The sequence below is a fragment of the Medicago sativa genome, chromosome 5 (genome assembly GCF_051527215.1).
Source record: "Medicago sativa cultivar Bolivia chromosome 5, Bolivia_mono, whole genome shotgun sequence".
NCBI lineage: Eukaryota > Viridiplantae > Streptophyta > Magnoliopsida > Fabales > Fabaceae > Medicago > Medicago sativa.
The window spans coordinates 13,723,017-13,736,059 of NC_140753.1; the positions used below are offsets into that span (position 1 = coordinate 13,723,017).

The 13,043-nt window shown below is 32.0% G+C and overlaps 1 protein-coding gene across 1 annotated transcript in view; it reads left to right on the forward strand.

Annotated features, from left to right (window-relative positions):
• Positions 1 to 12,778, forward strand: part of LOC146920279 (uncharacterized) — a 17,801-nt gene extending 5,023 nt beyond the window's left edge. The window contains exon 2 of the mRNA XM_085711124.1: positions 12,174 to 12,778. Coding sequence (XP_085567250.1) covers positions 12,174 to 12,778 — 605 coding nt within the window. The remainder of the gene's footprint in view (positions 1 to 12,173) is intronic.
• Positions 12,779 to 13,043: the final 265 nt, after the last annotated feature.

The following is a 13,043-nucleotide window of genomic DNA, read 5'->3' on the forward strand; positions in this document are numbered from 1 at the left end:
TTGTTAGTTTAAACTATGGAATCATTATAAGCACAACTATGTGTCCGAGGCCAACTATGTGATGTTTGTTAGTTTATTTATGTACCGAAATTGCTAAATTATAAGCACAATTATGGTGCAATATTTTGTTTAATATTCTGCTGAATCATTATGTAATGACTTGTTGAATTATATGCCTAAATATGGTGCAATCTCTTGATTACTCATGTTATGGAAACATTTGTTATTAAACTATGGAATCATTTTTATAAGTGTTATAATAATATTTTGGTATTTAGCACATATATCTTAGTGTTGTCAGTAAGTAGCATGTTAAACTAACAACTTGACAAGGATCTTAGTGAAATTTTGTGTTTACTGTCAGGGACCTAACTGACAGTAAGTATACACAGTTAGGGACCTAACAGTAAGTTGAGGATATTGATTTTCGATTCAGGGACCTAACTGACAGTAAGTATACACAGTCATGGATCTAACAGTAAATTGAGAATATTGATTTTCGATTCAGGGACCAAAGTGACCATTTTATACTTTCACTTTAGTCCCTGTGACACGTCATACTCCTTGTCAGCATGTCACATCATCACTTAACAATTTTTTTTAACGGCAGGGACTAAAGTGATAACGGAAGTGTAGAGTCAGGGACTTATTTGTATTTAATCCTGAGTCAGGGACCTATGTGACAGCGAGGTGCAGAGTCAGGGACTAAAGTGACTATTTGCTCTTTGGTGTTTAATGATTTGATGGATTAATGTATGCATGAATTTCATGTTTCATGGGGTTTGATGGATGAGAGATTGAATTTGATCTTGAAGAGAATTGTGGTGGACAAAAGGAATGCATAGTATTTCACATCTAGTCGTCCCTGTAACATCCAAAGAAATTAAGAAGAAAAAATTGGATGAAAAGAAAATTAAGAAACTCAAACAAATTCCATAAAAGCTTTCAGTTTGACGATCCATGTAATATCCAGAACGTTTTCTTTGCGATTTCCAGTATAATTAATAAATTCTGAAAAACGTCTCGACTTTTTAAATTTTGGGAAATTTGATGGGGTGAATGGGTATAATATTAGAAAGGGTTAAAATTGGTATTTTTTATAATTTGTAAGGGTGAAAGTATAATTGTTGGGGTATAGGGTAAAATTTCCATCTTGTGGCAGCAATTTTTGGGATCATAAAGGCTCTTTTATGTGTTGTTTTGCTAGTAATATGGGCTCTTTTTCAGTTTTTGTATAAGAACTTCATGGTTTTATTTTTGCTATGAACTTTGTTGGGCATCGAGTTTGACTAAAGATTTGGTTAGAATGAGACTCTTCAAGTGCTTTACTGGCTTTCAAGAATCCTTCTTTGGTTTCCTACTCTCTGGGAAATTGGTGGCATAATTGATTTTACTTAGGCCTTCTAATTGTCTCTTCTCACATTTTCCGTGAAGGTAATATTTGTGCGGATAAACTTTTCCATCATGGTCATGTTGTTGAGCGGTTCGTTTGGTGGCAGACCTTTCCCTCCTTTATTAGGGATGATTTATTTAAGGACCAAGTTGGCTTTCCAAACTTTCTCTTTGATCATGTCTCTTGGTTTTGAGTGATAAGATCTAATGAAATTGGTACATTGGTTTTATAAAATTACCAATTTCTTTATTTTTTTACTATCATTGGATCATTTTATCTTAAAGTCATGTGTATTATTTCCAATATTATAAGTCTCTATTTCTTTCTCAATCTTTCACTTTTTTTTCTTCCAAAGTTTAATCTATATTGTTTCTATTTTGTAGGTTGCTACTTGCTTAGTTGAAGAGACTTTGATTTGTGGGAGGAAATCTATGATATTAGCTTTGAAGTTATACTGCATTTTGCATCATCTCCTACTTTACGCCCTTTCAAATTGAGCTATTTTAATTTTTTTTAATTGTTCAAGTTCAATATTGCCATTCTTAATTTGAGCTATTTTAATTATTTATAGTTGCAGTTTTTCAAGAACTCCCCATTTCCAATATTAAAAATATGCATGCTTTGGTAGGTGCATAAATTGAATAGCAACCTGACCAAAATATATAGTAACCAAAAAAAAAATATTATTGGTCATATGTCTTTGGCTTCCTTTTCCGTGACTCATTTCCTTTATTTTATTTTCCTTTCTCAATTCTCACCATTTGCCTCTTTCTTCTAATCTCTTATTCACTTAATTTTTTATATTTTAGATTTTTGGCTTAAGTGCAATTTTGCCCCCCCTATTTTGGCTGAATCGGAATTTTACCCCCCTTATTTTAAAACTCGGAATTTCACCCCCCCTCCCCCCCCCCCCCCCCCCCCCCCCCCGAATTTAATGTTTTTCGGAATTTTACCGCCCCTATTTTGAAACTCGGAATTTTACCCCCGCAATTTAATGTTTTTCGGAATTTTACCCCCCACCACATTTGATGTTATTATCCACCTAATTAATTATTTAAATTAAATAATTTTTAATTACAAAAAATAAATAATTTTTAAAAAATAGAAAAAACTTTAAAAAATACCTTAAAATGTAGAAAATATTCTAAAAAAATACTAGAAAATAAAGATAAAATGTAGAAAATAAAGATAAAATGTAGAAAATATCCTACATTTTATCTTTATTTTCTAGTATTTTTTTAGAATTTTTTCTGCATTTTAAGGTATTTTTTAAAGTTTTTCTATTTTTTTTAAAAGTTATTTATTTTTTGTAACTAAAAATTATTTAATTTAAATAATTAATTAGGTGGATAATAACATCAAATGTGGTGGGGGGTAAAATTCCGAAAAACATTAAATTGGGGGGTTAAAATTCTGAGTTTCAAAATAGGGGGGGTAAAATTCCGAAAAACATTAAATTGAGGGGGTAAAATTCTGAGTTTTAAAATAGGCAGGGTAAAATTCCGATTCAGCCAAAATAGGGGGGGCAAAATTGCACTTAAGCCTAGATTTTTTTTCTTCTTTTGCTGTTGTTGATATCTTTCCTATTTTAATTTGTTTTAACAAGTTTCAGATCATGGTAAACAAAGTTGTTGAGTATGAGCAAATGGTGTATAGTAGCAGCAATAAGGCGCATCGACAAATTAGTGGAAAATTGTAAAGCTGAGGGGTATTAGATCTTGACCGTTGCTTTCTTTTCTTCTACATTACATTAGATTTTCACTTATTCTGAATTCAAAAGTCATATGCAGCTTCATGAAACTTTATTAAGCATCATATTCGTTTGAGTGATTTCCATTTGTTGAATGAATTTTGAGTTCTAATGATATCTATTTGTATCTACTAAATGATTTCCATATTATATTTGGAAATTCATATATTTTATTTCATTTAAATATAATTGTTATGGCATATTTAAATATCTGTTCTTTATTATAGATTGTTTCTGAAAAGTTTAATAGACAAGATATTTTCTCATTGAGATCCATATATTTATCCTATAATATTCATATTTATAAGGTATATACGCATGTTTATTCATATTTTTAGCATTTTTTATAATGTAACTTATAGAAGAAAAAAATTATAACAACAAGCTTCTGCATATCTTGGGGCAAGGACATATACGCATTAGAGAGCAGTACCTCTGTCATTTTGCTTCATTATTGTTTGCTCATTGATCAATTAATATGATGGCATTTTTTTAGCATTTTTATACTAATATTTTGAAAAGATGTTGCACGAAAAAGTGAATGAAAATGAAATGGTGCATATGAAGATCAAATGGGATAGTTCTCTTGAGAACCAATTTAACTAACTTGGCTATACTGGTGTGAAGAATGAGAGTTGCTGGTGACGAGTTTGGGATGAAAAAGGGGTGGTCAATTTATAATTGAATTTTGGCTTTGCATTGTATTTTGTTTTAAGTATGATTAGGTGTTATATTGTGATAAAAAAAAATTAAAAAAAGTTGCTATATTGTGTAATACGTCAATGCTTAGTGACGGTCGAAAAGAGTATTATGCTCTGGTGTCATTTTTTCGAAATCCTCTAGTGTAGTGTAAAGTGGACATCATGACATTGCATGTCTTATTGTTGACTATTTGCTAAATTTTTAAATTCAACATTCTTAATTAATTTATGTATAAAATAAATTAAAATAAAAATATGTAGTATTATTTGTATCTTAAAAATAATATTATGATAAAAAATTAATTTCAACCAACATGTTTTTTTGTCAAGTAGTCTAGCGGCAGGAGAAATTCACCTTAAAGGTGAAATAGTGGGGTGTCCAGGGTTCGAACCCCGACCCCTGCATACATAATGTATTATCCCTTACCTGTATTATTCCTTACCAAGTGAGTTAAGCTCACGGGACTCAACCAACACGTTTTACTGGAAACTTTTTTTTATTGATCACGCCATTATTCTATTTAAATATTTTTTGGGTACTTTAATTTTGTTATTCTCTCAAGTTGGACTCGATTTATTGTATTTCTTTTTGAGTTTATTCTCTCAAGTAAGTAGGACTCAATTTGTTGGATTTCTTTTTGTGACTATCCTAATAGTAGTCACTTTCCCTTATATATTGCTTTTGATATTTGATATTTGAGATTGTTTCTAAAAAAAATTAATAGACAAAATATTTTCTCATTGAGAGCCATATGTATCCTATACACACTAAAACTGAATGTTCCTTTTTTTAGTTAGAAGTTGATTAAGGGTTCTTTACGGTTTGCGTCTGATTTTCTGACATTAATATATGGAGAAGCATTGATTTTTAAAGCATTGATTATAGAGAAGTGCTGACTTTTTTTTATGGAATCAAAACTTTTTGGCTAGACAACATGTTTACTTTAACATGCTTTTGTGGTGATATTAACATGCTAACTTTCAACGTCGACAGTTTCATGTATCTCTTTTGCAATGACCATTAACAAAAGTCAAGTGCAGTCACTAAAAGAAGTTGGCATGTACCTTCCTCGGTCAATGCTTTCACATGGTTAGCTGTATGTTGCAATATCGAGAGTTACATCAAAAAATCGTTCGAAAACTATGTTGACTGATGAATATGGCAACTGCATTAATACGACTTCAAATGGGGTGTATATTGAGATTTTTCGAAACGTGTAAAACCTAAATTATAAAATCAAGTCATTTGTATTGTTTTTGGATTTGTAGTTGTCGTAATTTTGTGTGACGTTGAATATTTCATTGCAAGGAATGTTTGTAAATGTATATGACCCGTGCAGCAACACGGGGGTCGATCTAGTTTATATTATGAGTAAGGTGACCGAGGAGTTAGGTTTCTTGAAGATGCTAACCTAGTTGGGACATCCAAGTCTCTCTTTGATACTTTTTCTTACTCTTAGTTCATAAAAAAAAAAACTACAATATATTTTACTTGTGCATAAATATGTTCTCACCCAAATTGTGCATTATATTCGTAGATAATATATATAATTTTTAAAAAACTTGGTATCCGATCCAAGGACCGACTAATCCGAGGGGACCAATCCCACCGCTCACTTGCAGGGGCCCCGTTATAAGCCAGAGCAAAGCTCTATATGGACTTGCCCACCAAAATTGACACTAGAGGGAATCGAACCTGAGACCTTGAGAGTAGCAAACTCCAAGATAATATTAACATGGTCCTAAAGAAGAATTTTCCCTTTTACCATCATGAAAGATTAAAAAGTAATGAAATATTTTTTAAAGGAAAAAGTGAAGAAAAGTTAGTTATATAATAGTTTATTATATGATCCCCTTTCCAAGTGTGTTAAATTTACAAACACAACACACTGATATACCCAAGAGGTATTTAGTAATGAGTTTAATTTTATAAAGGGTTTTTTATTTTATTAATTAATTTCACAAGAACATGAATTTTATACACTATAAATAGATCAAATTATATCATATTTTTATATGAAAATAGGGGAAAATATGGTTGAATCACTAAAGTTTGTTTATGTTCTGATTTTAATTATTTCCATATCTCTTATTATAATAGTATCTGATTCGTTTAATCCCGTCATTCGGCAATATTGTAAAACAGATAAAGATTGTCCAAAATTTCAAAAACATTATACTAGGTGTCGTAAAGGACTTTGTGTTCAAGTTAATGGAGGTTAATGGAAATTGAGATGAATGATTTCTTGCTCTAGCAAAAGAATTGTACAATAAACCGTATGTTAGAATGTTCCACGAGCTGCCAATTTATTTTTCTGCATGTATTCAATAATTGTATTTTTTTTCTTCTTCTTTTTTTTCATAATTTCTTGGTATCTGAAGCTATGATTTTGTACTCTAATATGATGACAATGAAATAAGACGGTAAAGAATTTCATCTATTGTGTCCTTTTCTTTTAAAGTTAGAGGTATCACCATGGTTGACAATCCAAGCACATCACACCTTTTTTCGAACCCCACCGCCAATAAGAATCACTATAAGAGTTAATTTGAAAAGTAAGTGATGTTTATCTTAATTTTTTTCAAAAATAAAAATAAAAATATTCATTCATCCAAATTAGTAGAGTAATTTGAAAATAACATAAATTCAACATCACAAAAACATAAATAAAAGAATCTATGAACTTTTATTGTATGATTCAATTTTTTTTTTCATGTAACAAATAGAATATGAATTGAGCTCTTTACACTATATAATAATAAAGGTAATGATCTTTAAAATAAATAAAAAAAAGTAATGAACTACTCACTAAATGGTAGGTTTTAATTTGATTTACATTATATTTAAATTAAAACCATTTTGTCTAAAACAAAAAATACTACTTCTTTCAAAACACGTCTTGAAAGAAATAAAACATGAAACATGATGAGGAAAATCACAAAATCCTTCTTAAGTTGATGTTTTAATGATAACTAACTTATTTGGGCATTTAGATCGGAGTGATTATGATATATGTTGTTTTCTAACAAGTTTATTCAAGTCTTATTTATAATAGGATATTAAAAATGCACAATACAATTATATCCAAAGAAACATGATTCTGAACATTAGAATGTGTTAGGAAGGACTTCAGATTGATAAGAAGAACTTCATATTGAGATTAAAAGCATCTCAATGACATTTCACATTATAAACAAGATTGATCAAGAAAATAGGAGATTAAATAAAAATCTCATGTTAATCAAGGAATTATCAAAATTCTTTATTCTCATGGACTAAGATTGTTAGAACCACGTAGGTTCACATCACCTTAGATATTAGGGGTTACCGCCACCCCAAAGTCTAAAATTGTATGAGTATATGGATACTTGAAGATACATGTTCCCCCCTTTCAGACGTTTTTGATTGAATTATGTAACATCATCACTCATTAATTGCACTACAACACACTCCTAATCCAAAATGGTTGCATTAATATATATAGTAGTCTTTTTTTTTTCTTTTCTAGTAACCTAGTGGCTAGAACTCACACATAAATGTGGATGTGGAGAAGTGGGTGTCCGGGGTTGCATTAATATATATAGTAGTCTTTTTTTTCTTTTTTTTCTTTCTAGTAACCTAGTGGCTAGAACTCACACATAAATGTGGATGTGGAGAAGTGGGTGTCCGGGGTTCGAACCATGGCCCCTGTATAAAATATGCAATGTTCTTGCCAATTGAGCTAAGCTCACGGGGACAGTATTCTTTCTACATCACCTTAGATATATTTTTTTTGGTTACACATCACCTTAGATATTTACAAGCTCTTTCCAATGCCATTTCTTAAATTATTTCAAAATGAGATTAATTATTGCTTAGGAAGAACGGTTGTTACAAATTTAATGTGGCTATTTTAAAATAATATTTTTGATAAGATCATAAAAATTAGACATTTTTTGTAGAGTTTAGTGGCGAAATTACACACATTAAATATTGAGATGTAGAGAATAGAACTCGCACTTCAACATATCAAACGTCTTTGAATCATTTATCATGGGTTGAGATCCTCTCCATTTAATAGTCACTTCCATTTAAAAAAATATATTATTTTATTTCATGAGCCTATAACTTTTTAAATGGAAGGTGTTCTTTAAATGAGGAGTATCCTGGCACATTTACCATCTACTATTACAGGACAAAACAAAAATACAATACCTTAACTGTTGATAAAATTATTGAAATGAATATATAATTTTGTATATATAACCATTTAAATTTTAATCATGATATATTGTCTACAAATTACAACCAATCATATGTGTAATTTTAAAAATAATTAAGATAAAAGTCTAACGTTTTTAATAATTTGATGATTATGATTGATTGACGGTGTAACTTTTTTTTTACAATAACGTTGTATATAAATTAAATATAAATTTTTATGCATATATGATATATTATATGCGTTTAAGTTAATGTGGGTTTATAATTTAAAAAAAAAACAAAGAACTACACATAATGTTCGTCACCCTTAACAAAAAATTATGGTTCCATCCCTCCTCTCAATATTATGTTTTGATGATAAACAAACTATTAATAAAGGAACAATTTGTCAACTAATTGTGTTTATGAGAATCTAGGTTAGTAAAAGATAAATGAAGTATTTAGTGTCATCCTCTGGTCTTTATGCAATGGTTGAACATCAGGATTTGAAGAAGACGTAGACCTATATTTGAAGTAATGACAAGTGGTCATCAAAACACAAGACAAGGTGATTAAGATATTATCGGGCAAACAAATCCTTCAATCAATGAATTGTCAACAAACACATCATTTGTACCAAGCATCCAAGTCATTGCCTGGATCATTGATCATTTGTGTGGTCATTAGTCCTTCATCATCTGACCTAGGGCTGAACAAGTGAAACCAAACCGACCGTAAACCAATAAACCTGTGTGCTTTTTTTGTCTTTCAAGTGGGCCGGTTCGGGTGATGGGTTCAAAAAGTGGAAAAATATCACAACAAAAAATATTCACTCCCAACTGAATTGACGAAAGTACCCATGCATGACTTAAGTCACGCTCGGTATGTTCAACGTGAGTTAACTCACACAGGTTGTAACTCAATGGGACTTAACTCACGTGGGGATGGATGTACTGTTTTGGTACAAAACCCATCAGTCCCACACTCCAACAACCAGTTTCTTTCCCTCTTCACCTCCAATAACCCAAAAACTGCAAATTTTTGGCTGAAAATCTTCATTTCAAATCATTGCAAATCGTCAGGAAGTAAGTTTCTATGTAACACCCCGTTTTCCCAACATAAAAATTTCATATTAAATCAGAGTATTTAAATCATAAACGGAATGTCACATACTACTTTAACGTCATAAAATAGATATTAATAAATATCCTTCCAGGTTCAACATCATAAAAGTATGGAAATACGCAGCGGAAATAGTTCGACATGAAAAAAAGTCTTGGCACGCATGCCTTATCAGAAAATCTCATAATTTGGTTCAATACTTATTCATAAAACGTTCATAAAAGACACGTAAGGAATAGATATGAAAGTAAGTCTCATCCCGTTACGTATCAGAGCACCTAGACACAAGTGAGGAGTCCACTCACGAACACTTCTAGTCTTTATTACCTGCAAGTTACCCATACGAAGGGCAACATTTTCAAGCAGAAGGGGTGAGATTTCTCAAACAATAATATTAAACATATAAATCATATAAAGTACATTCAACAACTTAAACATCATTAACATATCTTATACTCCATTAACTAGCATCATTAATCTCCTACATTAGTTATACACTTCATCTTATATCATCTTAATTGTAGACGTAAACATCATCATATAACATCAATTACTAATTCATAAACATCAGCATACATCATCAAATATTAATTACAAACATCAACACATATATTAATCACAAACATCAACACATATAATGATCATAAGCATCAACATCTAACACCAAATATAATCATAAGCATCATCATGTATTTCACATAAGTATCATCATCAAAGCATATCATTTATCGAAAACAACTTCATAATTAAGTTCGTAATCAACTTCTTAAACAAACATCATCATTAAATCATCATCAAATATAAGTTATGACGACTCTACAATGCAACAACATCTTCAACAACAACTTAGACAACTTCAATATGCATGTGGTACCACCAGGGCATTAAGCCCCCTTCGCTAAGGTCATATTTGGACCTGTCGGGCATTAAGCCCCCATCGCTAAGGTCATAAAGAACCTGTCGGGCATTAAGCCCCCATCGCTAAGGTCATAAAGAACCTGTCGGGCATTAAGCCCCCATCACCGACTATGCAACGACACAATCTTCCTACAACTTGGACAACAACGTGAACATCTTATACAATTCCATTAAAATGGACAACTTCTTAAATCATGACAACTTAGACCGACTTATACATCTTCACTAAGATTCAGCAGCAACAAACAGCAACAATTGCAGCATATAACAGTGCTAGAATATCATATCATCAATAAGAAATGAATCATATCAACTTAACATCATAGAACATCATAATATTATGTATCATACAATACTCACATAATGTATTCCAACATATCAACAACAATAACCACATATACATTAATCAATTACATTCATATCAAAGTCCAAAACATTCTTCAAAAGCAAATCAAGTTTGATCAATGAGACATAAGCCAAATACTCATAAAACACCTCAACTAAATCCCTAATACTTAAGTTGAAGTTGGGAAACCAACCATAAGTTTTTGGACTAACTTGGGATTAGTTATGCTAAGTTTTCTTAAAGTTTTCTGAAGACCCACTTGGACTATTTTCATCATAACTCAAAAACTATGAATCATTTTCATGTCAAACCAAAACCATTAGAAATCTAACTCAAATATCTACAACTTTTATGTTTACACCGAAAGCTAATTCAACACGGAAAGGGGTGAAAAAGACACAAGAACGCAACAATCGAAGTTCTGACAGCACGCAACGAAAACACAACAAGCAGTCACCCATGAGGGGCTGCCTTGCTGTGCCCAGGCGTGGAAAACTGCGCCCAGGCGTGGGAAGGCAGTAGCCCACCTGCGACGCAGCTCTGTGCAGTCCCATTTTTTTCGATTTCACCGTTTCGTCCGTAAAAACCTAACCGTTACTCCGAATCCGAATCCGATTCCGTTTTCGCCTACGCGTTCTATTCGACAAATCCTATCATATTTTACTGAAAAATCATATTTTTAAATCTCCAAAACAGCTTATCCTAGAATCACTTATTTCTCAAAAACACTTAAAATCACTTTTTCTCAGAATCTCAACTTTTCATCCATTCTCATGTTTCTAACCATCAAACTACTTCTAATAACATTCCTATAGGATATCTAAGGTTTGTTCATGATTCTCTCATCAATTCTACGGCTCTTCATCATCTAATCATCAAAATCGCTCATAAACCCTAATTCTTAAACTCACTGACTTCTCATCTAATCATATGTTTTAAACCTCAAAACTATTCCAATAATCATTCTACGGATTATCTAAGGACTGTTCACAGTTTCTACATCAATCTAACAATTTTCATCCATTAATCCTCAATTCTTCACTCAAAACCCTAATCCTCTTAATCTCACAAACTCTCCCCAACTTTGCTAGATGTAATCTAACGATTTACAACTTAATATTAAAGCAAGATAGTCTCACCCTTACCTTAATTTTGCAGAAATCGCAGCTCTCTCTTCTTCTCTTCTTCTCTCGGCTTTTCTCCTCTTTTCTCCAAAACTTGAACGTACGTTGTAAACTATTCTCTCAACCTAGCTTCCTCTATTTATAACCTTTCTATTCTTTCTAAATCTATTTTGGGCCCAACAACATATTCTTCTTTCTATTCTAACCCCCAATTCTACTTACACCAATAATTCTCATATTCTAATAAATAATAGAATAATGCCACATAATAAAATACTAACACCTCATATATATAAATAAATCACATAAATAGATTCTAACTTAATAAAAATAATTAAATAAAAGGAGGGCGTTACATTCTACGCTCATCAAACATAAAAAATCAGGTAATGTATCATCTAAACTCATTTGATTTTACTAGTTTTTAAGGTATGTTCGTCAGTTTGGGACGCAACTGGAACATGAGTTAAGTCACGCTGGGCCAACGCGAGTTAACTCGCGTAGGTGTAAAGCCCACATGACTTAAGTCACGCAGGTGTAACGCCCAGTTTTGAAATTTTGCGCCAATTTTTTTCTTTGTTAGCTTCTTGCGCAAGTTATTTATATTTTTTCCCTTGTTATTTCGTTATTCAATAGACATAGTGATGGTTGAAAATGTGGCGGATGATGGCGTTGAGCCAAAACCGGCCATAATTGAAGCTTCTAGCAAAGCTTCCAGCGATGTCAAACCAACCGTTAATGTGAAGTTGAAAGTCAAAATTCCCTTTCAAGCTCACATTGAAGAAAAACCTAAATCGGTATCTACCGATGTTGCAAAGCTTCGCGGTTATGAAGTAGAAACCAACTCAATTTTTTTAACAAATGAAAGATGGCGAGAGCGAGATTATTTGCTTGGTTGGGTTGGTCGACAAGCAGCAAGGGTTGGATTTAGTAAATCTATAGATAAATATAGTTCAAAAAGGTCAACATTGTCGTTGCAATGTGAAAGGAGTGGTGAATACAAAACACAGAAGATGAGGAAGAAACTGAACCTTGAAGGCACGGGCACAAGGAAATGTGATTGTTGGTTTAGGTTGTGTTGTTTCTTTGATAAGGATACAAATGATTGGTGGTTGGAAAAGCTTAATGGAATTTACAACAATGAGTTGATGCTAAAGTTAGCCGTCCACCTTCTTGCGGGTAGAATAAAAGAGGAGGAGAAGAAAACAGTTATTGACATGACAGAGCATGCCGGTGCCTAGGAATATTCTCACAAATTTGAAGCAAAAAAAAAACAAAGAAATATTATCAAACAAGTGTACAATGCGCGAACTAGATGGCGCAAGGGGATAAGAGGTGACACGACAGATATGCAATACTTGATTTCGAAGTTGAAGGAGCATAAATACGCCTATTTCACAAAAGCAAATAGTGAGAAAACCACTTTTGAAGACATATTTTTTTGCTCATCCGGAGTTAATTAATATGCTTAACACTTTTCCGACCGTTTTGGTCATGGACTCCACT